At 48.2% G+C, this 26,255-nt stretch overlaps 2 protein-coding genes across 4 annotated transcripts in view; one reads left to right on the forward strand and one right to left on the reverse strand.

Moving 5' to 3' along the window:
• Elac2 (elaC ribonuclease Z 2) overlaps positions 1-16,069 on the forward strand; it is a 21,823-nt gene extending 5,754 nt beyond the window's left edge. Inside the window, exons 8-25 of one of the 3 annotated variants that reach the window (XM_005399338.2) lie at positions 1,125-1,183; positions 3,943-4,001; positions 4,093-4,165; positions 4,988-5,100; positions 5,727-5,822; positions 6,919-7,057; positions 7,143-7,228; positions 8,800-8,918; positions 10,372-10,468; positions 11,456-11,594; positions 12,082-12,120; positions 12,246-12,355; positions 13,093-13,192; positions 13,265-13,385; positions 13,590-13,668; positions 14,182-14,326; positions 14,845-15,080; positions 15,875-16,069. In XM_005399338.2, the coding sequence (XP_005399395.1) occupies positions 1,125-1,183; positions 3,943-4,001; positions 4,093-4,165; positions 4,988-5,100; positions 5,727-5,822; positions 6,919-7,057; positions 7,143-7,228; positions 8,800-8,918; positions 10,372-10,468; positions 11,456-11,594; positions 12,082-12,120; positions 12,246-12,355; positions 13,093-13,192; positions 13,265-13,385; positions 13,590-13,668; positions 14,182-14,326; positions 14,845-15,075 (1,805 nt within the window). In that variant the 3' untranslated portion in view covers positions 15,076-15,080; positions 15,875-16,069. Of the gene's footprint in view, positions 1-1,124; positions 1,184-3,942; positions 4,002-4,092; positions 4,166-4,987; positions 5,101-5,726; positions 5,823-6,918; positions 7,058-7,142; positions 7,229-8,799; positions 8,919-10,371; positions 10,469-11,455; positions 11,595-12,081; positions 12,121-12,245; positions 12,356-13,092; positions 13,193-13,264; positions 13,386-13,589; positions 13,669-14,181; positions 14,327-14,408; positions 14,428-14,844 lie in introns of all 3 variants that reach the window. The other 2 variants (XM_005399342.2, XM_013522152.1) reach the window with 2 other exon arrangements.
• The window catches only part of Arhgap44 (Rho GTPase activating protein 44), a 162,140-nt gene continuing 151,922 nt past the window's right edge, over positions 16,038-26,255 (reverse strand). Inside the window, exons 21-22 of the mRNA XM_005399741.1 lie at positions 23,031-23,408; positions 16,038-17,526 (exon numbers count right to left, since the gene is read on the reverse strand). Of these exons, the coding sequence (XP_005399798.1) occupies positions 17,387-17,526; positions 23,031-23,408 (518 nt within the window). The 3' untranslated portion in view covers positions 16,038-17,386. The remainder of the gene's footprint in view (positions 17,527-23,030; positions 23,409-26,255) is intronic.

The raw sequence follows: 26,255 nt of genomic DNA on the forward strand, positions 1-26,255 counted from the left end.
TTTTCTTTTGTTTTGAGGCAGGGTCTCACTATGTAATTCACCACCTAGACTGGCCTTGAACTCACAGGGATCCTCCTGCCTCAGCTTTCCCAGGTGTGGGATTTACAGGCATTCACCACCATGCATGGCTTTCTGGTCACCTTTTTACTTTGTTTTTATGACCTCAGCATTTTTAAATTCCACATATAAATGATATCATAGAATTTGTTTTCTTGCATCTGACTTATTTCAGTTAGCTCAGTGACTTTCCTTTTTATCCATAGTGTTGCAAATGACAGTTCTTTGCTTTGTATTGCTGTTCTATGTGTGCACATACTTTCTCCTTGGCACATAATGCCTTGGCGTGGCGGAGAATGAGAACAGGCATCAGAAAAGTGATGACACTGAGCTTTCAAGACCCCGGGTAGCTCCAAAACTTGTGTTCAGCGTACCTAGGGGAAAGCAGAGCCTGGCAAACTGAATCATACAAAGGGCCTTGTGTTTTTTGTAAGTACTGGAATGCTGATACAGATTAGTTTTTCAGTAACCAGAAGCTGTTCTGCTGAGGAAACTGTATTAGTGAATGGATCCAAACCTTTTCAGAATGGCCTCCTACTGGGAAGTAATGCAAAGTCCCAGACCAGATGTAGCAGCAGAACTGGGCAGCTCAAGAGCTCTGCTCTGCTAAGCAGGGCTCACTCAGTTCCTCGTATTCGAGGTGTTTGGCCTGGTGACCACACAAAGACGCCTTCAGTGCCATCCTTTTTTGGCACCTTGGGACGAAGACTGTTACCTCTATTATTCCTGCAGGCCTTTTAGCTTTTGTCTTATTTTGCATATTTTGTTTATAAATCACATTGCAATTTATTTTTTTGCTCTCTTCACTATTAGGTAAAATGGGTCACTTACAAAGAGTTGTTTTCTAAGCTTTTCTGGCTGAAATTTTGCATTTTTTATTTACTCAACATAAGCAAGATAAAAAGAAAACGGACATGCTGAGGACTATCAGGGTCTTCTTCTACCTTTGTGTTGGGATGGTAACGTCTAGTTAATAATACAGAAAGTAAAGTTAGGTATCAAGAGGTGTGAATTTGTGAAGCCTGTACAACCATCAGCTTGTTATAATCGACTGTGTTTTCCCCCAGATGTTAGCCAGAAAAGAAATGGCAGGGACCCTTCCTTGGTTGTTGCTTTTATATGTAAGGTAAGAGTGTCTTTCCAAACTCCTGTTGTGAATGAGCGTAAGGCTGGTAACCGGGGTGTTGCTGTGGTTTGGAGCCTTTACTTAGCACTTTTGCAGTAACTTAAAGATAACAGCTCCTAAGTTACCTTGTCCAAGAAATACAGATACCACTTACTTTATATCCTTTTAGCCTCAGTCTCTTCCAGTGTTCTGTCCGTCCACATATGCATTTTTCTGTTTGCCTATGATTGAATCTCTGGGAATTCAGTTAGAGGAAGCTGTGTGTGTTTGCCTTCCAGTCAGGCTTTTATTCAGATTCTCTCAGTTTTGTTCTCATTTATTTCACTGTAGTAGTTAAGGTATTAACATTAGATAGATTTTAATACATTATTACTAGCATTCATTAAAGCCTAGATCTGCAATCTGAAATTGGTCAAAATTCCATTACGAATGTTTATTACATCCGTTTACACACAACTATAGTCACACCACTCTAGGCTCAGCCTGACCAACTTAGTAATCTAGTGAGACCCTGTCTCAAAATATAAAAAGGGCTGGTGATGTAGCTCAGTGCAAAGGCCCTGGAATCAGTCCTAAGTACTGCGTGGGTGGGGAGATATTTTTATTACAGTAAGCTATTTTAAAAATCTGACTGATGGCCTACTTTTAGTAGGACTTAGTTATAATTTTGTTTTATAACCTCTAGCAAGTATTTTTGCCTAATTTATGGTAAGACTACATTGTTCTTTGTGGGCTTTGATGGGGGTGTTAAAATAATGTTAATTTAAAAATACATTTGGAATTTAGTTATTGGATCATTGCCGGTATCATTTCTGTCAGTGCATTTAAATGAAAGGTAATTTTTATAAAGTAAAGTACTGCTGTCAGTCTGCGCTCCTTGGGTGGTTGCGGTTTTAGACTCCAAAGTAATTTTTTAAACTATTTCACGTGACAGTTCTTCAGTTGTGCTAGATGCTCTTCTCACTCTGGCCATTGCACTGTCCGCAGGCAGCTGTTTGGGAGCTGTAGGCCTTGATGCTCAGTAGCTGCAGGCTGCTCACACTGGCTTTCCTGTTCCTGGCATTGCTTCAGAGGGTTGTTCTCACACGGTCAGCCTACAGCCTCTCTTCCCCTTGTAGTTAATTTGCTGCTTTGCCGCTGAGGTTTTAAAGCAGTGCACTGAGCTAGTGCAAGTTCTGGGAGGTCAGAGGAAAGAAGCTATGGGCACAAGGCTTGAGAAACCCCGTCTGAGAGAACAGTGTGTGGTTTAGGCCATTCGTGGGTGGCTCGCAGGTGTTGCTGGATGTGTAGTTCTCATCTGTCTTCTGCACTGTCTGCTGTCCTCATGCAGGGAACAGATCTATATGGGTGAAATTCAGCTGCTTAGATGCAAGTTCCTGTTAGCGTTAGAAACATTTCGTGTCCATCCTCAGACCCATTTGAATCTTGTTCACTGTAGTGAACAAGAGAATGCTTGTTCACTGTAGTGCTTGTTAACGTCATCCATGGGCGATGCGCACACAGTGAAGCTGCAGTTCTTCATCTAGAATGATGGTACTGCTCCCTCCGGGACAGTATTTTTTGAGATGGAGGGAGAATTCTGGAATCCTGAGAATGAGACTTTGGGATCCAAATCTGAGACTTGGTTCTAAGAGTAACTTCTTACCTTCAGGAAGTGAAAACTGAACCCAAATACTTTATCCAGATTTAAAGAAGTGAAGATCAAATGTAATTCAGCAAAGAATGGTTAGCTTCCTAATGCCATTTTGACTTTTCTGTTTTATGCAAAATATGTAGACCCTTAAAGTATTTTGACCGAAGTACAGAATGATCATGAGGCTTTGTGACAGGATTATTTTTAACATGATAAGAGCACGTTGGGAATTTGTTACTATAATTTTTCTCCTCCAGTATAAGCGCAACATTATATTGCCAAATATTTGAAAAATCTAGGAGGTAAAAAACACATCTGTTCCTGTGTTACTGCCACTGTCATTGGAATAGTGCGTCACACAGCAGTGTGCCTGGCCATTGCCTTAGGAAGCGGTGCTTCAGCAGCATCCCGTGGGCTAGTAACGGTGGGTGCAGAATGAAGACACACAACCCAAGTGCCCTTGTGTTTCTCCTGAAGGAAACATTTTTTTTGGTTTTTCTCCGGTACTGGGAACCGAACTCACGACCTTGCGCTTGCCAGGCAGGCGCTTTGCCGCTGAGCTAAATCCCCAGCCCCGAAACATGGATACCCTTAATTTTGATATGAAAAAAAGCATGAAATTGTATATATTTGTTTGTTTGTTGTTTTTTTTTTGAGTCAGGGCCTCGCTGTATAGTTCAGGATGGTCTTGAATTCACTATGTAGTGCAGGCTGGCTTCAAAATTGCAATGATCCTTCTGCTTTAGCCTCCCCAGTGCTGCGATTACAAGTGTGTGCCACAATACCCAGCAAAATTTGTTACATTTATAATGAGTTAATGTTGGGCAATAAAACACTGTTTTATTTTTTGTACCCAGAACCCCACTCAAAACCTTGCACTTGCCAGACAGGCGCTGTGCAGCTGAGCTGTATCCCCAGCCCTAAAACACTGTTTTAAATTCTTCAGGTTTTAGTGCTAAACAGTTCCTTCAAAAAGTGTATACACTATGGAAACAATGAATTGCGTTTTAATTGTAAGAAAATAACATTAATTTAAAAAACACAAAAATACACTTCTGGGAAAGTTGACTAAAACCAGGCTTCTACATTGGCCACTGAAGTTACAGCTGTGTTCTCTGTGTTACAGCTCCACTTGAAGAAAGGAAACTTCCTGGTGCTCAAAGCAAAGGAACTGGGCCTCCCAGTGTGAGTATCAGGGGCGAGGCTCTGGGGACTCATGGGTCCCCTCCGCGCTTAAAGGGAACACATCTTACAGGGCCCTGTGTCTTCCTTTCAGGGGGACAGCTGCCATTGCACCCATCATCGCTGCTGTGAAGGATGGGAAGAGCATCACGTACGAAGGAAGAGAGGTGAGTCACCAGGTCTCCAGGATGACCCACACTTACAAGCAGACTGGCGCTCTGGACAGGGCTGCCATCTGGCTGAGGCCCTGTAGAGCCCACTTTTGAAGGGAGGGGACAGCTTGGAGTTCTGGCCCTTGCCTGTGCAGTGGAGCGCTCAGCTGGACTTGGGCTGCTTATCAGTGCTGCTGTGTCTGGGCATCCTGTGGATTTCTCTGTTTGGGATCTAGTGGTCCTCCTATAAACTGAGATCTTTTTCTTTGTACTTGAGATCAGGACAGTATCTAAAAATACCCTGTACAGATGAGCTTTGGATACATAACCCAGAAGAATGCCACTGTGGTTTTTTGTGTTTGGGATTTTGTTTGTTTATTTGTGTGGATTCTTTTTTTTGTTTTTTTTTTTGGTACTAGGAATTAAACTTAGAGCTTATTTTATTTTGAGACAGAGTTGCTAAGTTACCATGCTGGGCTTGAACTTATGATCTTCCTGCCTCAGCCTCCTAGAGTACTGGGTTTGTAGGTGTATCCCACCAAATCCAGTGTTTGCCAGCATGTTTTTTGTCAAGATTTTTTTCTAGTGTCTCAGGCTGTGAGGACCAATGACTGCAGAGTCTTGAACATCAAGCCTTGTTTTCTAGCCACCCTACCTTTGAAATGTCCCTGTAAGCTAAATTTCTGTCTTTTTAAGTACATACAGAAAGCAGGAGGGTGGTAGCTCTTCAGGTGAGTTTTGTGGACGTGGGATGTGTAACGTCAGCAGCTGTCTCGATGGCCATTCAGGTAGGGAGAGCACTGAGGGCCTGCTGAGCCAGCCTGTTTGACTTCGCAGATTTTCGCTGAAGAGCTCTGCACACCCCCGGACCCTGGTCCTGCCTTTATTGTGGTAGAATGTCCAGATGAAGGATTCATCCAGCCCATTTGTGACAATGCCACCTTTAAGAGGTAAGGATGTGGGGTCTGCGGGTTGCAGAAATGAACGCCCACAGGTGCTGTGGGAAGCCTAGCCCAGCAGGGCCCCAGGGTTTCAGGTGTGAAATCTATGCCTGTCAGGCTTCTTACAGGATTTATATGGCTACTGGTACTTCGTTATGCACGACACTGACATAAAATAGAAAACATGGAAAACCTCAAGCACCAAGAACTACAGCATTAACTGGGATTCTTAAAGTTCTAAGTCTAGAATACATTCTGGACGTGTCTTTGAGTTCTAATTAATCATTATTTGGATTGTTTCTGCCTACATGAGTTTCCCTCACTTAACCTACACCAGACCAAATGCGGTAGGGCGGGGTGTTTTGAGACCGTGTGGGTCACGAGCTTGTGTTAAGGGACAGAATCGCAGCCTGGGAACGTCCTCTGGACCTGAGTGCCATTCTGTTTTGTCTGTTGGAAAACGTAGCCAGTTTTACGGTTCAGGGTTAGTCCAGGGTAGAATCTTGGATGCATGCATCTGTGTTCTAAGTTTTCTCCCAGGCCCAGCACTTTGCGGCACAGTCCCCATGTGTGTGTATGTGTCCTGCGTTTGTCACTTCATAAAACAGAGGCCCATTCCGCCTTCCTTTGTCTAGGTACCAAGGAGAGACTGATGCCCCTGTGGCTGTCGTGGTTCACATGGCCCCAGAATCTGTGCTGTTGGACAGCAGATACCAGCAGTGGATGGAGAGGTATGGAGCTCAGCCTTCCAAACACGGGGCAGCTCTTCCGGGTGGTGATGTATGCCCTCTCCGTTAAGTGCTGACTACTTCACTTCTGTACTTGTCAGCACTTTCTCTGGGAACCTGCCTTAGGATTTCTGAAGTGCCCATTAGTACCACTGTCTAGGAGAGAAACCACCACTAGGTGGCATGGTGTATACATACATCCCACTTTTCCAGGGCTTGATTCCACATCATTTTTTATATCTTTCCTACTCTCGGTGCTGTCTGAACGAGAACTGTTTTACGGTTGATGATGCCATGTGCGTATGCTAAGTCAGAGACTTGCAAATATGAAAGCTTCTGATTATGGAATGCCTGCTGCATGTCAGCTGGTGTGTTCAGTACTCTGCATTTCCTATATCCTACTCTTCCCGGCAAGCCTGTGCGGTAGATGCTGTACAGTCGTGTAGTAACTAGGAGAAGAGAGTCCAGAGTTAGTACTATGTTCTCGTGGCTGCAGCGGGGGAAGAGCATGTCTGCGACACCCTCAGATTGCTTGTCAGCCCCCCTTACTCCTTGTCCCAGTCCTTGAGGGTCTGAGTCACGACATCATCTGTTTTTCTCTTGTGAGTTTTCTTTTTATTTTATTTTATTTTTTTTATTTTATTGTCTTTATGAGACAGGGTCTCACTGTGAGTTCAGGCTGGCCTTGAGCTCACTGTGTAGCTCAGGCTGGTCTTGAACTCACAACAATCTTCCTGTCTCAGCCTCCCAAGTGCTGGGATTCCAGGCGTGCACCACCACGCCCGGCTTCTTGTGAGTTTTCTTTATGGAGCCTGCGCTCCATGTTGTCTTCACATCCCTATCTGAACGTCTTGATTCTTCTTGGATTTTCCACCACTCTTTCCAGCACACCCCAGGCAGCGATGGTAGGGGGAAAACATTGGACCTTGTGAGTGACAGAAGCAGCAGAATTATGCCTGCCCGTGTAGTAACTATTTGGGGCAGGTGAGGGATCTCTTTGAATACCTCCATCTACGTTAGGACTCTGATGTCCAGTGCTGCTCCTTGGGTAGCTTTGTTCCTAATGGATGCAGTCACTGTGTGGTTGGTTTCAACGTAGGTTTGGACCTGACACCCAGCACCTGATCCTGAATGAGAATTGTGCCTCAGTCCACAACCTTCGCAGCCACAAGATTCAAACGCAGCTCAACCTCATCCACCCAGATATCTTTCCCCTGCTCAGCAGTTTCCACAGTAAGGTAATGTCCCAGAGCAGCACCTCCCTGGCTGCCCAGCCCCTGTCCTGTTGGCGCTGTTGAGTGTGTTCATTCATGTCTCTTTCAGGAGGAAAGCCCGGCCCTCAGTGTGCCCATTGTCCGGGGTGAATGCCTCCTCAAGTACCAGCTCCGTCCCAGGCGGGAGTGGCAGAGGTCTGTGCTGTTCTGAACCAGCGCAGTTGTCTAGGTTGGGCAGGCAGCTTTTTGGTAAATAGCCCAGTGGTGGATGTTTTCACGAAGCTTTTGGACATATGCTCCTTGTTTTAAGCGCTCAGCAATGCCATCATAGCCCAGAAGAGCCGCAGACAGTGTATCAGTGAGCGGGTGCAAGCCTGGCCCTTGTTTGGGTAAAGCTGGGAGATTTGGTACCAGTGATTACCCTTTTCAGAAATTGTTTTCCATGGTAACAGTGGTAATGGTAACTGTTTTACAATATAGGAAATGTCTGCTGAAGGAAGTTACTGTCATGTCACACAGAGCGAGAGACTAAACATTTTATATTTTTAAATTTTTGTATATGGGGGTGTTTAAAATATGTGTATGTGGGCCTATGACTTGGTTTTTGTCAGTTTTTTAATGTATCATTAGTGTCCAGTAGTAGGGGTTTTATTGATACTTTAGTTACAGGTATTGACTCATTTCCTCATGCTGTGAGAAGCTCGAGCTGTTCAGATATTTCCAATTTTTTGCTGTCTTAATGAAAAAATAAATGTCTTGTATATAAATCTTAGCAGAGAACTCTGTCCCTGAAGGCAGGTTATAAATGTGGGATTACCCAGTCAGAGTGTGACAGTTCTTCAGGCCCTGGTAACTATAAATTGCTGTCTAGAGAGCCTCTTTCCAGTATTCTAAAGGCAGGAGAGTGAAAAGTGCTCCGCAGTGCTCTGAATCTGGAGTCATTTAAGTGTCCTGGCTGCTGCACAGCGTCAGGGTTAGGAGAGACCACAGTCTGGGCTGTGCCTGGGTGTGGTGTGCCATTGCGGTTGGCTAGCGCTCCTAAAGAGCCTGCATGGTAGGGTGACCCGGCCCACAGGCCAAAGGGCCTACTGTTTCCCTCATCAGCACCTGCCAAGCTGTTAACAGGCAGTGTCACCCAGCCAGTGTTCAGACTCGCCTTGTGCTTGGGAGATTGGGGCCCTGCACAGACCTGTTGAAATAGAATCTTGAGAGTTGGTTTGGGTCTTACTTCTTGAGTTCCCGGTGATTTTAAGAGCCATCAGTCCCAGGTATTGCCGCACAGTGTGGTAGGACAGCAATGCCAGCATCATCTCCAGTAGTAGGTTCTCAGGCCCCTTTCAGAGCTCCCAGGTTGGTTCTGCACTTGCCAAGATTCCCAGCAATTAGCTCTGTGCACTTAGTTTGAGAGTCACTCTCTAGGGCCCTGCTGCTCAGTGGGGGGCCGCTTGGCAATGTCCGGAGGCATTTTTGGCTATCGCAGTATGGGGTGGGGTAGTGGTCAGGATAGGAGCTCCCACCACAAATGCTTATCTGATCCTGAGCAGTAGTGGTGCCCAGTTGTCTGATTTGAGATGCTCTGAGGAGCTCATGCTGTTCAGAGCCCATTCTGAGATACCCCACGTAGCTGAGGAAGGTTCCAGATGCAGACAGGCTTGATCTGAAGGCTTTGTGCATAGCCCCCTTGGATTGATGCTGCATATCCAGACCAGCACTTGCTGAGGCCATACGCCCCATTCAGGTTACTCGTAATGCCTCTTTCTTTGCAGGGATGCCATTATTACTTGCAACCCTGATGAGTTCATAGCCGAGGCCCTGGAGCTCCCCAATTTTCAGGAGAGTGTGCAGGAGTATAGGAAGAGCGTACAGGATGACCCAGCCCCCACAGGTGAGTGGGAGACCACAGGGCAGCCTCTCTCTTTGGACTCTGCCACCTGCCGTGGACCTCACAGTATGGAGCAGAGTGTTCACAGAGCACATTCTAACCTAGTTTATTTATATAATCTGGGGCTTCCCTACGCTGCCTCTGCATTAGAGTTACAGCCTTTGGGGTGAGGTGATGGAGTCTGGGAATCCCCGGTGCCTGTGTCCCACCCAAGACCAACTTTGTAGTGGCTCCCAAGCGTTCTTCCCAAGGTACATGTGTGCAGTGGTTTGGGGATCATCCGCAGGGTCCTGTGGAGAGCTCTGCGTGCAGCCTTCTCTGACTTGAGATCTAGTCCTGAGTTTGCTTATAAGGATCCACAGCATATTTGGCCGACTCAGTCACTTCTTTGGGTTTTCCTCACCCCATCAGGAATAGTAGTGAATTTTATTTTTATTTTTTTGTCTCCTTGACACAGGGTTTTGCTATTTAGTTCAGGCTGGCCTTGAATGTGCAGTGATCCTCCTGCCTCATGCTCCCCAGTGCTAGGATTATAGGTGTGTACCACCATACCCAGCTAGTAGTTATTTAATTTTGTGCCCTCTGTGCTTACTGGTTTTTCTAGTGTTACTTTTAAGCAGTGATAGCCAAAGAGAATGCCAGGATAGGACGAGGGTTTGGGGTTTTAATTTAGCCAAATGATTTTTCACCAAATGTACCTTCCTCTGTGGAGGTCAGCAGTAGGCAAGCCACAGAGGCGGGCAGACCTTCAGCACCTCCACCCACATGTGCTTTGGGAAGACTGACTTCCCACAGTTCCTTTCCCCTCTGTCCATGACTGGCAGTCTTACATGTGGACCTGCTGAGATCGGGATCCTTACAGACACACACAAGGGCCTGTCAGGCTAGATGAGGTGGAGAAAGGGACACTGGAATCACTCAGCCTCCCAGGATTTGACTGCTGGCTCTGCCTTTTCCTTTCTCTGTGGAGACCTGGCCCTCTGCACTGTAAACTTGCTGAGTGGCCCAGCTTGGCCCTGAACTCATGGCCCTTCTGTCTCAGTGCCCAAGTGGTGGGATGGCAGGTGTGCACCACACCAGGCTGTAGTGATTTCTTTTAAAGAAAGGACCAGAAAATGTACTTGCTGTCCTTGCCAGTGTGCCCCTTCTCTTGTAGACAGCTTGACAGTCTCACACTGAGGAAACCTTTCTTAGGAGGTGGTCCACGAGGGCCTCCTGGAAACCTGGGCTTAACTGCATTGCTTACCTCTCATGGCCAAATGCCGGCTCACTGAGGGTGTGCAAGGGAATAAGGCCTACTACTCCTCTGCCCAGGACACACACTGAGATGACAGGCTCTTAGGGCTTTATAGTGTTGTGTTTTCCTCTTAGCCTGATCAGTGTAGGAGAACTGTTCGAAAAATAAGTGTTGACTTACTGACTCAGAAAAATGGACTGTTATACATGTATTTTCCAGAGAAAAAAAAACAGTATCCAGAAATCATCTTCCTTGGAACAGGATCTGCCATCCCTATGAAGATTCGGAATGTCAGTGCCACGCTTGTCAACATAAGGTAGTACTGCTTCCCCAGGAAACAGCCACCTGTCAGAGAGCACACTGACGTTTCAAACAGAAGTTCTGTTCCACTGCCCAGGCTAATACTGGTGATCTCAAGAGTATCCTGGAGGGAGGAGTGATGGGCTCATTTCTTTCTCGGAATCAACAAAACTTACCCCATTATGACTTTTAAGAAAAAGAAAAGAGCTAATATTGCTGTCTGATTTGCTCCTGCTAAGAAAGTCTTACTTAATTTTCCCACTAATTCTATGAAGTGGTAAAGAAGCACCCATTTTATTGATTGGTAAACTGAGACTTAGATTCCTTACTTTGTAGATCTCCAGCACAGTAAGTGGCAAGTCTAAAATTTAAACTGGTATCTTAACTGCTATATTGTATTGTCACTCTAACTCCTTATTGCTGGTGTGTTGGAAAGCTTTTGGGTTTTGTATGTTGATTTCATGTTCATCCACTTTGTTAGACTTCCTTGAACATTTTTTTTTCTTTTAGCTAATGGTCTGAGGTTTGCTTGGGGTCATCTATCTGCAGAGAGATAATCAGAGGCCTTATAAAATGTAGACGGTACCTCTGCAGATAGAAGGAAGGAACACTGAAATACCAGGTTAGTTTCAAGTTCACTTTGTCATCTTAGATGCTAGTGATGGAGAAGTGACGACCAGATAATGCAGTAAGTGTTGGCAGCGACAGGATGCACCCTGAGATGAGATACTTGCAACTCAGTATTTTTCTTAGGACTGAGAAATGCACGACTGATGCCTGCTTGCTTTCTGCATACTGGCTTCTCAGAGAGGACAGACTTAACTAAACCTACTTTATGATTAAATTAACTGGCTTTTTATATAAGTGCTTCAAAGAGAAGGTAGGAGGGGTTGTAGAAGACGGAAACTTCATGGCTTCTGCCCGTTCTGCACTCAGAAGGCAGACATTCTGAGAGCTGTCAGGAGCCTTCCTGTGGGGTGAGTCTCTGTCCCTTCTTCCATAGCCCTGACAAGTCTCTGCTCCTGGACTGTGGCGAAGGCACATTCGGGCAGCTGTGTCGTCATTATGGAAGTGACGTGGACAGGGTCTTGGGCTCCCTCACCGCTGTGTTTGTGTCCCATCTTCACGCGGACCACCATACGGTGAGTGTCAGGTCTGACCCAGAGCGCCAGCCTGCAGGCAGCTGCTGTCTTCCCTCCTCCTCCAAACACAACTCATTTCTTACTGGGAAGAGGTTGTTCATAAAACCCCAGTGCTAAGCAAAAATGGCACATCTCTGTGTTTTCTTTTTCATGCGACAGAACCGGTTTGGCTTCTCCCAACTCTTGAATCTTGTCTTTCTCACAGTGTCCTGGAGGAGACTGGTCAGATGTCAGAGATGGCTATGAGGCCTTCACTTTGGGCAACCCTAGGCGTTCCTGTGTCCCAGGCTATTGCTGGTCTAACTTAGACCATGTAGCTTTCTGCCTGTGATGCTTCATGGGTCGGCACGGGGAACATCCCAACCGTGGCCACGTAGAGGGCTAGTGCCAGGCTTATAGAGAACAAAGAACTGCAAGACACAGAACGCTAGAGGAGAAGACATTGAATTTGCACCTTGCTGATCCAGATCTTGTTTTTCCTTCTCAGGGCTTGCTGAATATCCTGCTGCAGAGAGGGCGTGCTTTGGTAAGGGCAGAGCTTCACTGATACTTCGAGTTTAGTGGGTTTACACATCATGAGCCCACCCTGCCACTGCAGACTTCACTGACGTGTTCCTCTGCGGACTCAGCACTCGGGTCTCACTGTTTCAGGCATCTCTGGGAAAGCCGTTCCACCCTTTGCTGGTGGTAGCTCCCATCCAGCTCAGACCGTGGCTGCAGCAATACCACAACCAGTGCCAGGAGGTTCTGCACCACATTAGGTGAGTGTCCAGGGTTGCCTGATTCCAGGCTGCTGCCCTTCACTGTCACTGCCTCCAAAAATTCAAGGTCGACACCAGGGCAGTTAACAGGATCCCCCAGCAGCCTTGGCCTTAAGATTTGCTTGCTTTGCACCATTTCTTCCCAGTCCTCACTTAGTTCTATAGCTTTCTAGACTTTGGCCATAATGTCTCCGTAAGATAGTGTCAGGGCCAGGCACCCAAACAGTGGGTAGCTCAGAGACCGTCCACTCCAGGCAGCTAGATGATGAGGGATTAGCCCCATCCCTGTGTCACAAGAAGGCTGCCCCTTTACCCAGAGACAGCTGTGATCTGTATGGCCTGAGCCAAGGGGGCTTTCACCTGTTAGATTTCCTTAGTGAACTTGAAGAATCGACTTGGCTTTTTGGTTGGTCAGTTTCCGGATCTTAGTGACTACCTTTTTAATAGTGTTTCTTCATAATAATCGGAGGCTCGCCAGGCGTGGTGGCGCACACCTGTAATCCCAGCACTTGGGAGGCTAAGGCAGGAGGATTGTTCCGAGTTCGAGGCCAGCCTGGGCTACAAAGTGAGCTCAAGGTCATCCTGAATTGCATAATGAGGCCCTGTCTCAAAAAGACAAAAATAAAAAAAAATAAAAATCAGAGGCTCCTGCCAAAGATCTAAATTTTGATTCCAGATGTTAAATGATATTTTTAAAAATGTTCATTATAATTTCCAAATGTTTTATCTTCTCACAGTTTGATTCCTGCCAAATACCTGCAGAAAGGGGTGGAGGTCTCTGATCCCACCACTGAAAGTCTCATCAGTTCACTGCTGGAAACCTGTGACTTGAAAGAGGTGAGGGGCACAGCCGTAGGCCTGGTGAGGGCGGGGACAGCAGGAAAGAGCTCTCCAGCTCTGCTCCTTCAGTTTCAGACCTGCCTGGTTCGGCACTGCAAGCACGCCTTCGGTTGTGCACTGGTGCACACGTCCGACTGGAAAGTGGTCTATTCAGGGGACACCATGCCCTGTGAGGCGCTGGTCCAGATGGGTGAGTAGAGGAAGAAATCAGCACATGGGGTTTGTGTAGCTGGCGGCGCATGTGGACAGGTATGCTGGGACATATGGAGACTTGAGACATGGGTGTGTAAGGCTAAGGGAGCAGAGCATTTCTGGGTGGGGACACAGCCGTGATCCTTACCCCACGTGCTGCTTCTCCAGAGGACTCTACCTTGACGCCTGTTGTTCTCCCCAGGGAAAGATGCCACTCTCCTGATCCATGAAGCCACTCTGGAGGATGGCTTGGAGGAGGAAGCAGTAGAGAAGACACACAGGTGCGCAGGTTGTCAGTCTGATGTCAGCCAGTCCCTCCCATCACATAGAGCCTGAGTAGCCTTGCATCTGCCCCAGGAGATAAACTGCTCTCCAGTAACATGAGGCCCACTGGCTTCCTGAGGGCTGCGAGCTTTTGCACCCATGCTGGGTCTTTCACGGGCTTGCTGCCTGTTTTCGTGGAGTTATCCAGGCAAAGCTCTGCAGAGGGGTGGTGTTCTGAGAGAAGGAGAAATAGGCCGGAGTAGCCCCCATATGTTATGTCAGAAGAACGTAGTGGTTGGCGGCAGCAGTGATGGTGGTGGTCACTGCGGGCTGTTTGAAGGAACGAGTGTTGTGGTCCAGGTTCACTCCCTGATGGGAGGCTGACAGCCAGCAGACTGTGGGTGTCCTCCAGGGAGTGTGAAAAGGACTTAGTCGTAAAGAGGTGCCAGTTGAGGACACCCGTCGGCTTCCCCTGGGCGCCTGGGCCGTGGAAGGGCCAGGTTGCAGCTGTGCCATGTATTTTCCTGCAGCACCACCTCCCAAGCTATCGGCGTGGGGATGCGCATGAACTCGGGCTTCATCATGCTGAACCACTTCAGCCAGCGCTACGCCAAGATCCCCCTCTTCAGCCCCGACTTCAACGACAGGGTTGGAATCGCCTTTGACCACATGCAGGTCTGTGTCCTGCGGCTGTGCGGGCTGGGAAGCTGGGAGGGGGAGATGGGCCTCACCTCCTCTCATTTCCTTGTCTACTCAGCCCTCTCCGCCTTCCCCAGGTAAGAGTCTCCCCGTCACTCAGTTGTCCTGGCTCTGACGGTGACACCTGCCTCCTAAAGTTCCTTCTAGATGTTGGTCTCAGGTTCACTGCCTGAACCATTCCCGTAACCACACCGCTGCAGCTCAGCACGGGCCTGTGCGATAGGTGCTTGCCAGGCCTTGCCCCTTCGGCCTTCTTAAGGCTCATTCGGTTTCGCTGCTCTTAGTGGGACGGTCTTTGCACCTTTTTTGAAGGGCTCCCCTTTCCCTCCTCCCCTTCCCTGTGCACTGTTTCTCTAGCTGTGTTTGGCCGGCTGGCTGGAGGAAGTGGGAGGAAGGAGAGCTCCTGTTCTGCAAGCACAGTCCTGGCACCTTGAGCGCCTGTCTCCACCCTGCCCCCTCTGCGGCATGTCCCTATCCTCTTTCTGGCCTTCCAGGTCTGCTTTGGAGACTTTCCAACAGTGCCCAAGCTGATTGCTCCTCTGAAGGCCCTGTTTGCCGAGGACATTGAGGAGATGGTGGAGCGCAAGGAGAAGCGAGAGCTTCGGCTGGTGCGTGCGGCCCTGTCTCAGCACCTGGCTGGCAGCCGAGAGGACAGGGAGCCCCTGCCGAAGCGGGCCCAAGTGGAAGAGCCACAGAGCCCACAGAGCAAGAAGGCCAGAGCCTAGTGAAGGTCTGGACCCACCCTGAGCTCGGCAGTCTGTGTGCCCTGCACCCACACAAGTGTTCCTCATCCTGGTAGGAGCTACAGGGCAGGATCCAGCCAGGAGGCAATTCATAATGGTGTGGAGCTGAGCTGTGTCCTAGACTCCGGTCAGCACCAGCCTTCCAGACTTCTCCCATGACTGGTGCCTGGCACGGCAGGACAGAAGGCTGCTTCATACAAAAAGGCAGATAGAACCCTAACTCCAACAAGTCGGATTCTAAAGTCATGGAAATGGGTGGCACCCTTGTCTGTTCCAGCAGTGATTTCCTCTGCACCTCAGATGGGCCAGATTACAGGGGAATGTTGGGTCCCAGTGTCCCAGACTGAGATTTCCAGAGAGCCGGCTGCAGGGAAGACGAGTGTGGAACTCCGAGCGCTTTCTCTGCACCTCGGAGCGGCTTCCCAGCAGTCTTCCAGCTGCCAGGTGCCCGGGAGAGCTCTGTGGGCAGTGAGGCTCGTGGGAGCCTGTCCGTAGGAGGCGACCACCTCTTAATAGCTGAGTCTTAACAGAAGCCCAGCCCATTGCAATGGCTTTACACATCCGGGGAGAGCCAGGCTAGTACAGTGGACCAGGGAACACAAGTCGGTTTGCTCTCTTATTCTTGAGAAAATGAGAGATACTCTTTACCTTTGGAAACACTGATAGGTATCACACTGGGCTGGCTTCCTTGCCCTCCTCGCAGGATTTGAAGAGGTTAGTGCTTGAAATCCAGGAGCATTTTCGAAGTTGCATCTAGTATTTACAAATTCTCCCTACCTAGGAGAATGGAGGAAGAGCTTTGGAAAACCAGGTGACAAGAGAGAAAGGGGCAGGAGCAAGGAAGGAGCTGGCTTTCTTTCCTGGAGACCACAGCCTCCCCCTAACGCAGCATGGGGACCGTTAACTGTCCCCCAGCTTCGTTAAAACAAGAACATGTGCCAAGCTTCGGGATAATAAATCTATTTTAATAACATTACTTTTGACAACGATTTTTACATATATTTAAAGATAACTTTCAACCCCTGGGCTCCATTACAAAGTGGGGATTGAACTGCCCTTGCCAGGAGGTGAGCAAAGCTGTAACATCAGAGTCCGCGAGTCCCACTCTCAGAGAAGGGTGGCTTTACACTGTATTGGGAAAAATAAGTAAGCCTTTCAGTTTTCGTTGTGTACCTGTACACTGGTTTAGATTGAATGGCTCAAATTAAACAAATATAGAGAGATTTCATATATACAAATATTATATCATGTATAGGTATATTATATCTATTTTAAAAGGATAAAATTTTAAACTTCAACGACTTTGCATGCATGGTCCAGATCTGTTTCTGACCCCCGTAACCCTGAAGTGCATACAGGCTCCTCAGGGCCTCCCCATCCCCTCCCCAGGACTGGATGGGACTTGATGAGAGGGATGAGCCACAGGTGCTGGTGCGCAAAGCAGGCCACACCGCAGGCCAATCGCGGGGCCCGCATCTCCATGGGCTGGGTTCACTCTTCTACCTGCTCTGGGTAACAGAATTATTGCTATTCCGCTGTAGCCTCTACAAAGAACAGACAGTTACTCTCGGATGTCTGCTGTGCTTGGGGGCGCTACCTTGGGTACTTCAGACATGGTCAAGATCTTTTAAATTCCAAAGTATAAAATGATGAGTGAAGGGAGCTTTCAGTCACACATGGGGAGAGGGAAATAGAACTGTTAGTGAAGCCAGGTACTCTGGAGCCCTCTGATTAAGGGTGACCTCCAAGGTTTCCCCTGCACTGGCCCTCCCCTGTCCAGTGGGCAGAATCAGTGCCCAGCACTTCCGGGATTCTAACTCTAGTCCAGCTGTGGGTGAGGTATCACCTCCCCTCCTGATCGCCTCCTTTCTGGCCCATTAGACAAATACTGCAGGACCAGAGTCAGCTGTCACAGTCAAGGCAGCCTCCCTCAGGTGTGACCAGGTAGCTTAATCCTTTCTTGCTCCCCTACCCCACAAGGACACTCCTGACAAGCCCCTGGACAGAGGGGTGGGTGCTGCTTGGCGTGGAGGCTGAGAATGGATCAAAATAGGCACAAAGTCAAAAGGCAAAGGTCAAACAAAAGGCCAAAGTCACCACCCAAAAGGAACAAACAAAATCTGCACCACCTACATTTGCCACACAGATTGGAGATGGCAACTTTATGCCAAACTCCAACCTCACGTTGGAAGTGAGGGAAAGAGCCAATGGAGAACACTTGGCAAGCTCAGGGACCGCTCCCGGCGGTGCATCCTTGGGCCGTGTCTATGTACACGGTCAGGTGGGACCTGCCTCAGAGGGCAGTGCTCTCAGACTCCTCCTCCGAGTCCCTCTTGTCAGTCACCGAGTGTCGCCGTGCGTGCTCCAGGGGGCTCAGGCGCAGTGTTGATCCCAGCTCTATGTGGATGGAGGGAATATCAAAGTGGACAAGATCTGCAATTGGCGGAGAGAAAGGGAGGTGAAAGGGGGCTTCTGGATCAGAGGCTGATGGTAGGCAAATGGTTAGCGTTAGGAAGTAGGGGTTGGTTGGTCTTTCTAGGCTGAGTCACTTAGAGCTTGGTCACTCACTGTACCACCAGGTTGGGTCTGCTCTGCTGCTGTGAAGGCTGGAGGGGCCAAAGCCTCCAGGTCCTGCCATAACGGTTCAGAGAGGATGTCAGCCAGAGGGAAAGGGGTACTTGCTGCACTCGATTCTCAGTAAGCAGGACACGCAGGCAGGGCTCAGTGACATCTTCTGGGGACCTAGCTCAGATGGTTCCCCCGGGGTCTGGGGCAGGGGAGGAGACAGGAAGGTAAGTGGGAAAGCTCAGTGTCCTCACTCTGTGAAACAGGTAGCAGACAGAGCCACAGGGGGGTCTTCCTGGGGAGCTACTGCTAGCTGGAGTAACTTGGATTCCCTGTTTGCAGAAAAACCACCCTCTTCTGGCCACATCCTTATTAGGAGCACTTAACAGACATTCTTCCTGCAAAGATGAGCAGGAGGAATGCACCAGAGCTAACCCAGCTCAGCATCTGTGGACATCTGTGAGTTGGTAAAGATAAGACAGAAGTCCTCAAAGCCAGCAGGTTAGGACAAACAGCTCCCACAGACAGATCCACGCTGGAATCAGCCCTGGAGCTGCAGCTGCTGCCCAGCTGGCTGCCTCCCTGGGGGCTGCAGGTGAGCTGGGCACGATGGATGCTCTGGATTCTCTGCTCTTAGTCATGTTATTTTCCCCATGCTTAGTTTCTGGACTTCACTTAGCCTTGCTTAGCACTTCGGCAGAAGCCGCGCTCCCGGTGACAGGATGGAAACTCACAAGGCAGCAGCGCTGGCCCACAGTGGGGAGATGGGTTTTTGCTTTTGCTTGTTTTTGTGAAGCAAATGTTCAGACTGAGGAGTATGGTACTGAGTGTACAGACATACACTAGGACACTGTCCTGAAAGACACTGTACAGACATGGAAGCTGCCCCTCTCCCCACAGTCCTCACAATGTCATTCCAGCCTGACTTGCATTTGCTGCCTGAGGGCGGAGTTTAAAGCTTAGCTCAGGCAGTGCCAGTGCTCCCCACCAGTCCCCAGCAGGTGGCTCTCCAGCCTTGAAGAACATCTATGCACCATCCTTCCTCTCTGCGACTGGGGCCATCCAACTGGACGTGTTTCCTGTCAGGGTCCAGACCTGTCCCCCAGTGAGCCTGGCCTCAGACAAGCTTCTCACCTACCCTGTGCTTTAGCAATCAAAGAGGAGTAACAGGAGAGATGAGGAGTGCAGACCCACTCCCACGAAGGATCCCAGGGGAGAAGGGATACTCAGGAAGAACTGGAGTTAGGGGAGATACCCTTGGTACTGCTCCCGCGAGAAGGGAAGGATTATCTCACTTTCCATGGCAGCTCTGAGTGTCTGTTAGGAGACCTGTCAATGGGCATCAAATGCCATGTCGCTAGTCTCTGTAGGATCACGTACTGAATTGAGGGGGACCCCAGTTAAATATGGCCTTTCCCACTGAGGCAAAAACATCTCATTTCTCTGGCTTCTTTTAAGTTCTTGCCTCAGTTTTAGCTTTCAAAGTTTACTCTTTATGGGAGGAAGAGATCTGGTAGATACAAAATAATGTTGGGTTGGAAAGAAAGGATCTGGCTGGCCATTGTCGGGAGGATGGGGGAGGGTGGATTCTAAAACTGGATTCTTCAGGATTGCAGCCTAGAGGAACACAGGTGTTGAAATTTGGGTCCGACAGTGAGGACTGCTGGTGGGCAGGACTACAGATTCCAGTGGTGGACCCCATGTGCACTACACCAGGTGAGTCCTCTCATGGGGACAGATTCCTCAACAAAGGTGCACTGGGAACATTCCTGGGGGATGGGACACAAAAGCCTCCAGTGGACATATCCTACCAAAAACAGGTCTACTACTCCCAAATTCTAATGTAGGGGAACGGTGGAGGTCGGGGGCTGAAAGCAGGGCCTGTAGTGAGAGAAGGAGGGAAAGAAGAGCTGAGACATTTGCTGGGTTCCTCCCTCAGCTCCTTCCAATGAAAAGAAGAAAGGAAAAAGGCCTGTGGTATCAAAAAGCCAGAGAAGCTCCTGGACAGACCATCCCTGCTGAGGGTGGGGAAGCCAGAGAGCGAGGCAGCCATGCTGCTGGTTGTTCAGAGCCACATGCAGAGCGGAGGTGCTGGGGTGCTTGGGCCTGGCTGGCTGCAGGGAGTGGAGGGAGGTGAGGCCGGGGCCAGCTTACCCTGAAATCCCCCTCACACGTATCCACACTGCGTCACTCATGTCAAACAGCTGCAAGAACACAATGATAGGATTCGGAGAGAGGAATAAACACGAAACACGAACGTAACAAAAACACTGGACCAAGTGTCACAGTCCCCAGGAGGCCACACTTTCAAAGCATTACAGATTCTACACTGGCTCGCAGACCTGCATGTGTGGACAGACATGATATGCCACCAAGAGGACACTGAACAAAATGGGACACAGGGCCAGGGGAGGCCACTAACACTGACAGGAAACCTTCAAGCCTGTGCACCAGGCAGCAAATCATTCTGTCACAAGCCATGAGAGCACTGTCCCCCTCACTTCCTCTTGCCCACTTCTGCCTCGAAATTGCTCTTTCTGCTCTTTCCCTCCTTTCCAAGTGACACCTTCGCTTCACTTCTGCATGGGGGGCAGGAGGCCAGCAGATTCGCAGTGCTGGAGCCCTGCCAAGAGCAACCGAGCAGGTGCTGTCTCCCAAGGGCAGCAGTGGCCTGCAGCCTGCGTCACAGCCCACTTGGGAGCACACATCATCCTGGGGACTGCCAGCAGGGAGCGACGCTGTCACTTCTCAGGAAGGACTGTCCTTAATTGTTCAGTAAGCCTCGAGGTAGATGACAGTAGCTACACATTCGACAGTAGCTACACATTTGACATTAATCGCATCCCAAAACAGAGAACCCAAATTGCCAGACAGCTCTTCCCCATAATATTGAAATTTCCTGACCCATCACAAACACTTGTAAATTTGACTAGTATTTTTACTGGCAGCAAGAAACTGAATTCCACCAGCCCCTGGCTTTCTTCCATTTAGGGAAGAAAACCTAACTTTCTTTGGAGGACATACATTGGGGAAAATGGCAGTATCTGTGAGTGCACCCAGTGTACACTAGGACCTAGGACAACATTCTCCTTTGACGTACAGTATGTGTTTGAAAAATGTTTAAATTTTAAAAAATTTATTAGAGACACACTGCCATCAATTACCCTGCAAAAGCTCCTTCTCACTTCAAACACCTATCCTGTCATTCTTGCCACTTTCTGAGGACTTCTAGAAGTCCTTTCTTGAGTATCCCTAGTTGTGCTGTCATGGCTACCTTGATGTCCTGATCAATTCAAAATGTTTATCCTTCACGGTCATTTTGACTTTGGAGTGGAGCCAAGAGTTGCAGGGTGCCAGATCTGTGGCACACATTCAACATTAATCGCATCCCAAAATAGAGGAGCCAAATTGCCAGACGGCTCTTCTCCATAATATTGAAATTTCCTGACCCATCACAAACACTTGTAAATTTGACTAGTATTTTTATTGGCAGCAAGGAGCTGAATTCCACAAGCTCCTGGCTTTCCTCCATCTAGGGAGGAAAGATGGATGACTAAGATGGATGAAGACTCACCATAGTACTTTTAACGACCTGCCTCTCCATTGGATGGCACTCAGTAGCAGCATTCACTGCATTATTGATCACATCTTGTAAAGACACTTATGAAAGAGGACTTCCAGAACTGCTTCAGAAAGTTGCAAATGATAAGATAAGTGTGTCCAAAGCCAAGGAGAGTTTTGAGGGGGATTAAAGGCATTATGTCTTTTACTATAATAAATTTTTAGAAATTTAAACATTACCATGTAGTATGATACTGATGTATGGGATATGTGGTTTGGTGTGTTCTTGTTTGTTTCTGGCATTGGTGACTGAACTGAGGACCTAGTGTGTGCTAAGCACACCTCTACCACTTAGCTGTGCCTTCTGGGTATCTAGTTTATGTATATGTATAAATGCCTATGTGTGTGGTATATGTGTTGGTGGTGTGTATGTATCTGTAGAGAATGTGTGGCATATGCATGTACGTACATTCCCTGTGTATTTACATGTGATATGTATGTGTGCTATGTGTTATGTGTGACAGGTGTGTATGTTTGGTATCTGTCACAGCGATACATATGTACATGTGGTATGAGCATGGTGTGTGATGTGTGTCCGTGTGTAGGTGTGGTATACAGTGCTGTGTGTACGTGTGATATGTGTGGGTGATATGTGTTTGTATGTAAATGTGATGTGTATATGTATTTATTCCACTCCCAAGCTGCTTCATCTTGTGTTATCTGGCACAACACTGAACAGAAGCGCCCAGGCTCTGCACTGTGCTGCGATGGACCAGCTCTGTTCCAGGATGCAGCAGCACACTCTGCCTGTCTCCCTGAATAAGGAGAATGCCCGACCAGCTGTAGCACCCACCACAAATCTGCCCCCGACTTCATACTCTTTGTGGTTAAAGTGTCTGGGAAATACTTCAAAAATGTCTGCCCCAATGAATAGACTTTTGCTAACTGTGGTTCGTGTGCAATTTCATGCTCACACATTTTTCTGGGAGCAGACAGCTCCACTCTATCTTTAAATTTAAAGCAAACCACTTAGGTACTGGTGGGTTTGCCCAGTGAGCTGCTGGAGGAAGCATGTGGGTGGGGAGGGAGAAGGGCACACGTGGACCTTTTCTGAAAATGATCCTTCTGTAAGTATACAATTAGAAACACCTTGTCCTACAAGACCTACAGTGGTACCTTGGCTGATGAACGTGATTCTTTCCATGATTCTGGTCGCAAACCAAGCTGGAGAAGACCCAAATCAAATTCAATGGTTAGGTTCAATCTTGACTTTATGGGGAAATCTGATTCAGTTCTCATCCGGTTCAGTTTGCAGCAAGATTCATGGAGAGAATTGAGTTTGTGAACCATTGTATTTCACTACAGACAGAAGAAACACTTTTGGTTCTTTTCCCCTCTTCTCCAGGTAAGCCTTTCTACCTGCTAGCTGCTTGGGCTCGGTCCTGGGAACCCAAATCCAGTATCTCACCTGTGTTTGACACCAGCTGTTCTGTGATCATAAGCAACTTCCAGCTTCTCCTGAGGCCCAACTCCAAAGGACCTCAAACCCCCAAATTAGGATCAGAAACAGAACCCTCGGCTGTGGGCTCAGACCCTGTCTATGTGAGGCCTCCCCTGCCATACAGCTTGATTCCAGGGCCACTTCTCACTGTTAGTTTCCCAAGACATCACCGTGTGGGCAGCCCATGGCATCAGCACAGCCATCTCATGGTGAATGGGAACTTGTGAGTTGGAGTCATGCTATCAGTTCCGCTCCCCGCAACTTGTGGCTAAGGTTCACCAGAAAGCTCAAGGGCCCACAGCCTAGTTACCTGTAGACATGCTCTCTCCCGGGGACATGCCATCCAGCATGGGGTGCTCTGTGGACTGAGGGCTGGAGGCCGAGAGGCTCACTGTGGGAGGCTGAGGAGGCGGCAGGGTAGGTCTCTGCCGGGGCTTTGGGGTGGGCCGAGATTTGGCTAAAGTGCTTGTGAAAACAGAAGGAGACGCCAAGGGAGGAGCTGCAGCCGGGGAGAGCTGGCCTGAGGCCAAGGAGTACCCTGGAGGGTAACTGAGTCCGTAGGGTGATGGGGTGCTCGGTGGAGTTGGAGACAGGCTGATCGGGGAGGGCTGGCCAGTGGACTGGTCAGTAACAGTCCCCGGCTGACCAAAGGGGACCTTGGGTGGAATTGGTGCAAGCTTCTTTGAAACTGAAAGAGAAAACAACAAACAACAGCAAAACAGAGGCTGTTAAACGAGGCCTGTCAGTATGGCCTATTAGCACATGCTTCACAGCTAAGAGAGGTCACCACCTCCACCACCCCGTCTCCCCGCCCCCAGCCTGCTGCCACACAGCAAGCAGCCAATACAGTGCTTAAAAATGAACCTGGAACTGCAAGTTTTCATATCTTTCCATCTGTTAGCTAATTTCTCCTCCTCTCTTCTGGATTCCTGCCACAGTCTATACACACACACCCAGCGAAAGCAGGGAACAAATCTTCCATCCGCAGGAGTGGGCTCACTTCCCAGGGGAAAAAGATGCCACTGCTATACTCTGAGCCACAGGGAGGCTCGGATGATTCAAGTTCCAGCTGTCACCTGGACCCCTAACCCAGGGGAACGTCCTCGGGACAGGATGCCGACGTTTGGCTGCACCTCCAGTGGTTTGGCTTCCAGCCCTGGTGCGTGAGCGGACCCTCTGGTCACAGAAACCTCCTGCCTCCGGTACTTTGCATTCTCTGCTTCAGTCCTGTATACTTGCCTCACAGGCACTTTCTTCTTTATTTTTTAAAATTGGCGTATTCGTACTTCTTTATGGGATAAAGTATTGTAATTCAGTACATGTACATAATGCATAATGACCAAATCACAGTAATTAGCATTTCCATCTTCTCAAATATTATCATTTTTATGTGCTGGAAACTTTCCAACTCTTTTTCTCCAGTTATTTCAAAATGCATAATTAATTGCTGCAGACTACAGTTACAAAGCTGTTAATGAATGCTAGCACTGCTCCCCCTCTGCCCGCACCAGTTGTGTTTCGGTATTGTTACCCGCTCACTCGCCTTCCAACCCTTTCCTTCTCCCATCTCCTCCTCAGGCTCTCATTACTTTCCCCCCTTTTTTCCTACAAGAATTGTACCCTTTGGGCACAAGCATGGACAGACTGACTGTAATTTTTCCTCCTCTCCCCTCTTCTGCAGTGCTGGGTGGGAACCCGGGGCCTCACACATGCTAGGCACATGCTCCACCATTGAGCTAAATCCCTAGCCTGACTGCACTTTCTAAAGCACATCATGGCATCAGCTTCTTTTGCATGACCTTCATTTTCCTTCATGTCCTTAATCCCTCTAAAGGGTGGTAAGCACAGGATACCTTGAATTGACAATGAATTAGTGAAAAAACACAAATGCACACATTCAGGAGCTCCACCCGATAGGCAAACATCTTGAGAAATTGATCACCAATCTGTCAGAAAGGAGTGCCCATGGGGCATGGGTACCACTAGCTCTGGAAGACATTGTCCTCTGAGTCCTTAGGGAGGCATTAGGGCCTCTTCTTCCATTTCTGCGCTTCACACACACTCCCCCCTCTCCATGGGACAAAACCTACCCCGAAGATATCTTGTGTATTTCCTGGGCTCCTCCAGCCTGCACTTTGGACGTAGAATGGATACAGTCCAACCTGGATACAAATTTCTATCCTGCTACTTACCTGCTACAATGCCTGAAGCATTTTTTTATAACTTAATTTTTTTTTAAGAATCTCTTCTATACAACAGGAAGAATAGTATTTTCTCTACTATACTGTAATAATTAAATGGAATCATGTATAGAGAGTGACATATAATCATGATCTACAATAAAACCACATCATTTTCCAATTCCATTTTCTACCTCTACTTTGTAAGTATGGGCTATTTTTCCCAGCAGCTGTTACTATAGCTCTTGACAGTGCTTGGTCAGCAACATGTAGTCAGCCCCCTGGAGTGCAGGCCCTGTGTATCAGTGCCTGAGAACATGTCTTCTACTAAATGACCTGCAAGAGGGAGGACACAGTGACATCACCATGCCTGAGGTGATACCACATCTGGGAAGTGACAGGATCAGGGTCTGATCAACTGTAGGCACACAGTCAAAAAACTACAGTATCTAAAGAATAAATGCAATGATGAACAATAGAAAAGAAAGTTAGGCATTTCAGTGATAGCTCTGAGTTACTGAATGCCATCTGAGAAAGGTACCAGAGCCACTTTAGGCTACATTTCTTGCATAGATTCAAAAACTAATACTACTGCAAAAACTAAATGGGTCAACGTGTCACTAATATTAGGAAGCTGACTGACTGCAAAAAGATCTATGCAGCTTCTATTGGACAAAACAATGGCTTAGCCTTCACTCCTACTTTTTAAAGTTGGGAAGGAGTTGTAAACAGAGAAATGCCAAAGAGCTACAGTGTCTAGACCACAAGGGCACCCTGCTGGTGCTGAGGAAGAGCCCTGGCATGCCAGAATCCTACCACCATCACTTTGGTCCACTCCCTGTTTAGCCTTTGAAATGCCTTTTCTCCTGGACCACCTGCTCTATAACTTCTGAGTTTGGACAGGGTTCCCCATGTGTCCCACAGGGTCCTGATGTCCCATGGCACAGTGGCACCATCGTTGTATTACAGTTGCACCCTTCTGGAAGCACAGAGCTCTGCTCATGGCCACACTCACTAAGCATCTGTAGGATGCACCAGGCACAAGTATGGAATGAACAAGATCACAGGGCCAGGTGTGGACAGACTAGGAAGAGGAACTGTCACACATCTGGAGCTCGGAGGGCCGAAAGGGCCTGTAACAGGAGGTCTGTATCAGACACAAACTGGCCCTATCTGACCAGTCCTGGAATTAAAGCCAACCCTAGAAGCATGAAAGGTCTGAATTTAGAACAAAGGGAACAGTCTGATTTTAGACAAGGGAAAGGCTTTGCTGGCAATACAAAGGTGGAAATAAAAAGGGCCACATTAGTCCATTTCCGCACAGCTCTCTGTTTATGAAATGCTGCCATGCAGAG

Source organism: Chinchilla lanigera, unplaced genomic scaffold (assembly GCF_000276665.1).
Source record: "Chinchilla lanigera isolate Chin_1 unplaced genomic scaffold, ChiLan1.0 scaffold00066, whole genome shotgun sequence".
Lineage (NCBI taxonomy): Eukaryota > Metazoa > Chordata > Mammalia > Rodentia > Chinchillidae > Chinchilla > Chinchilla lanigera.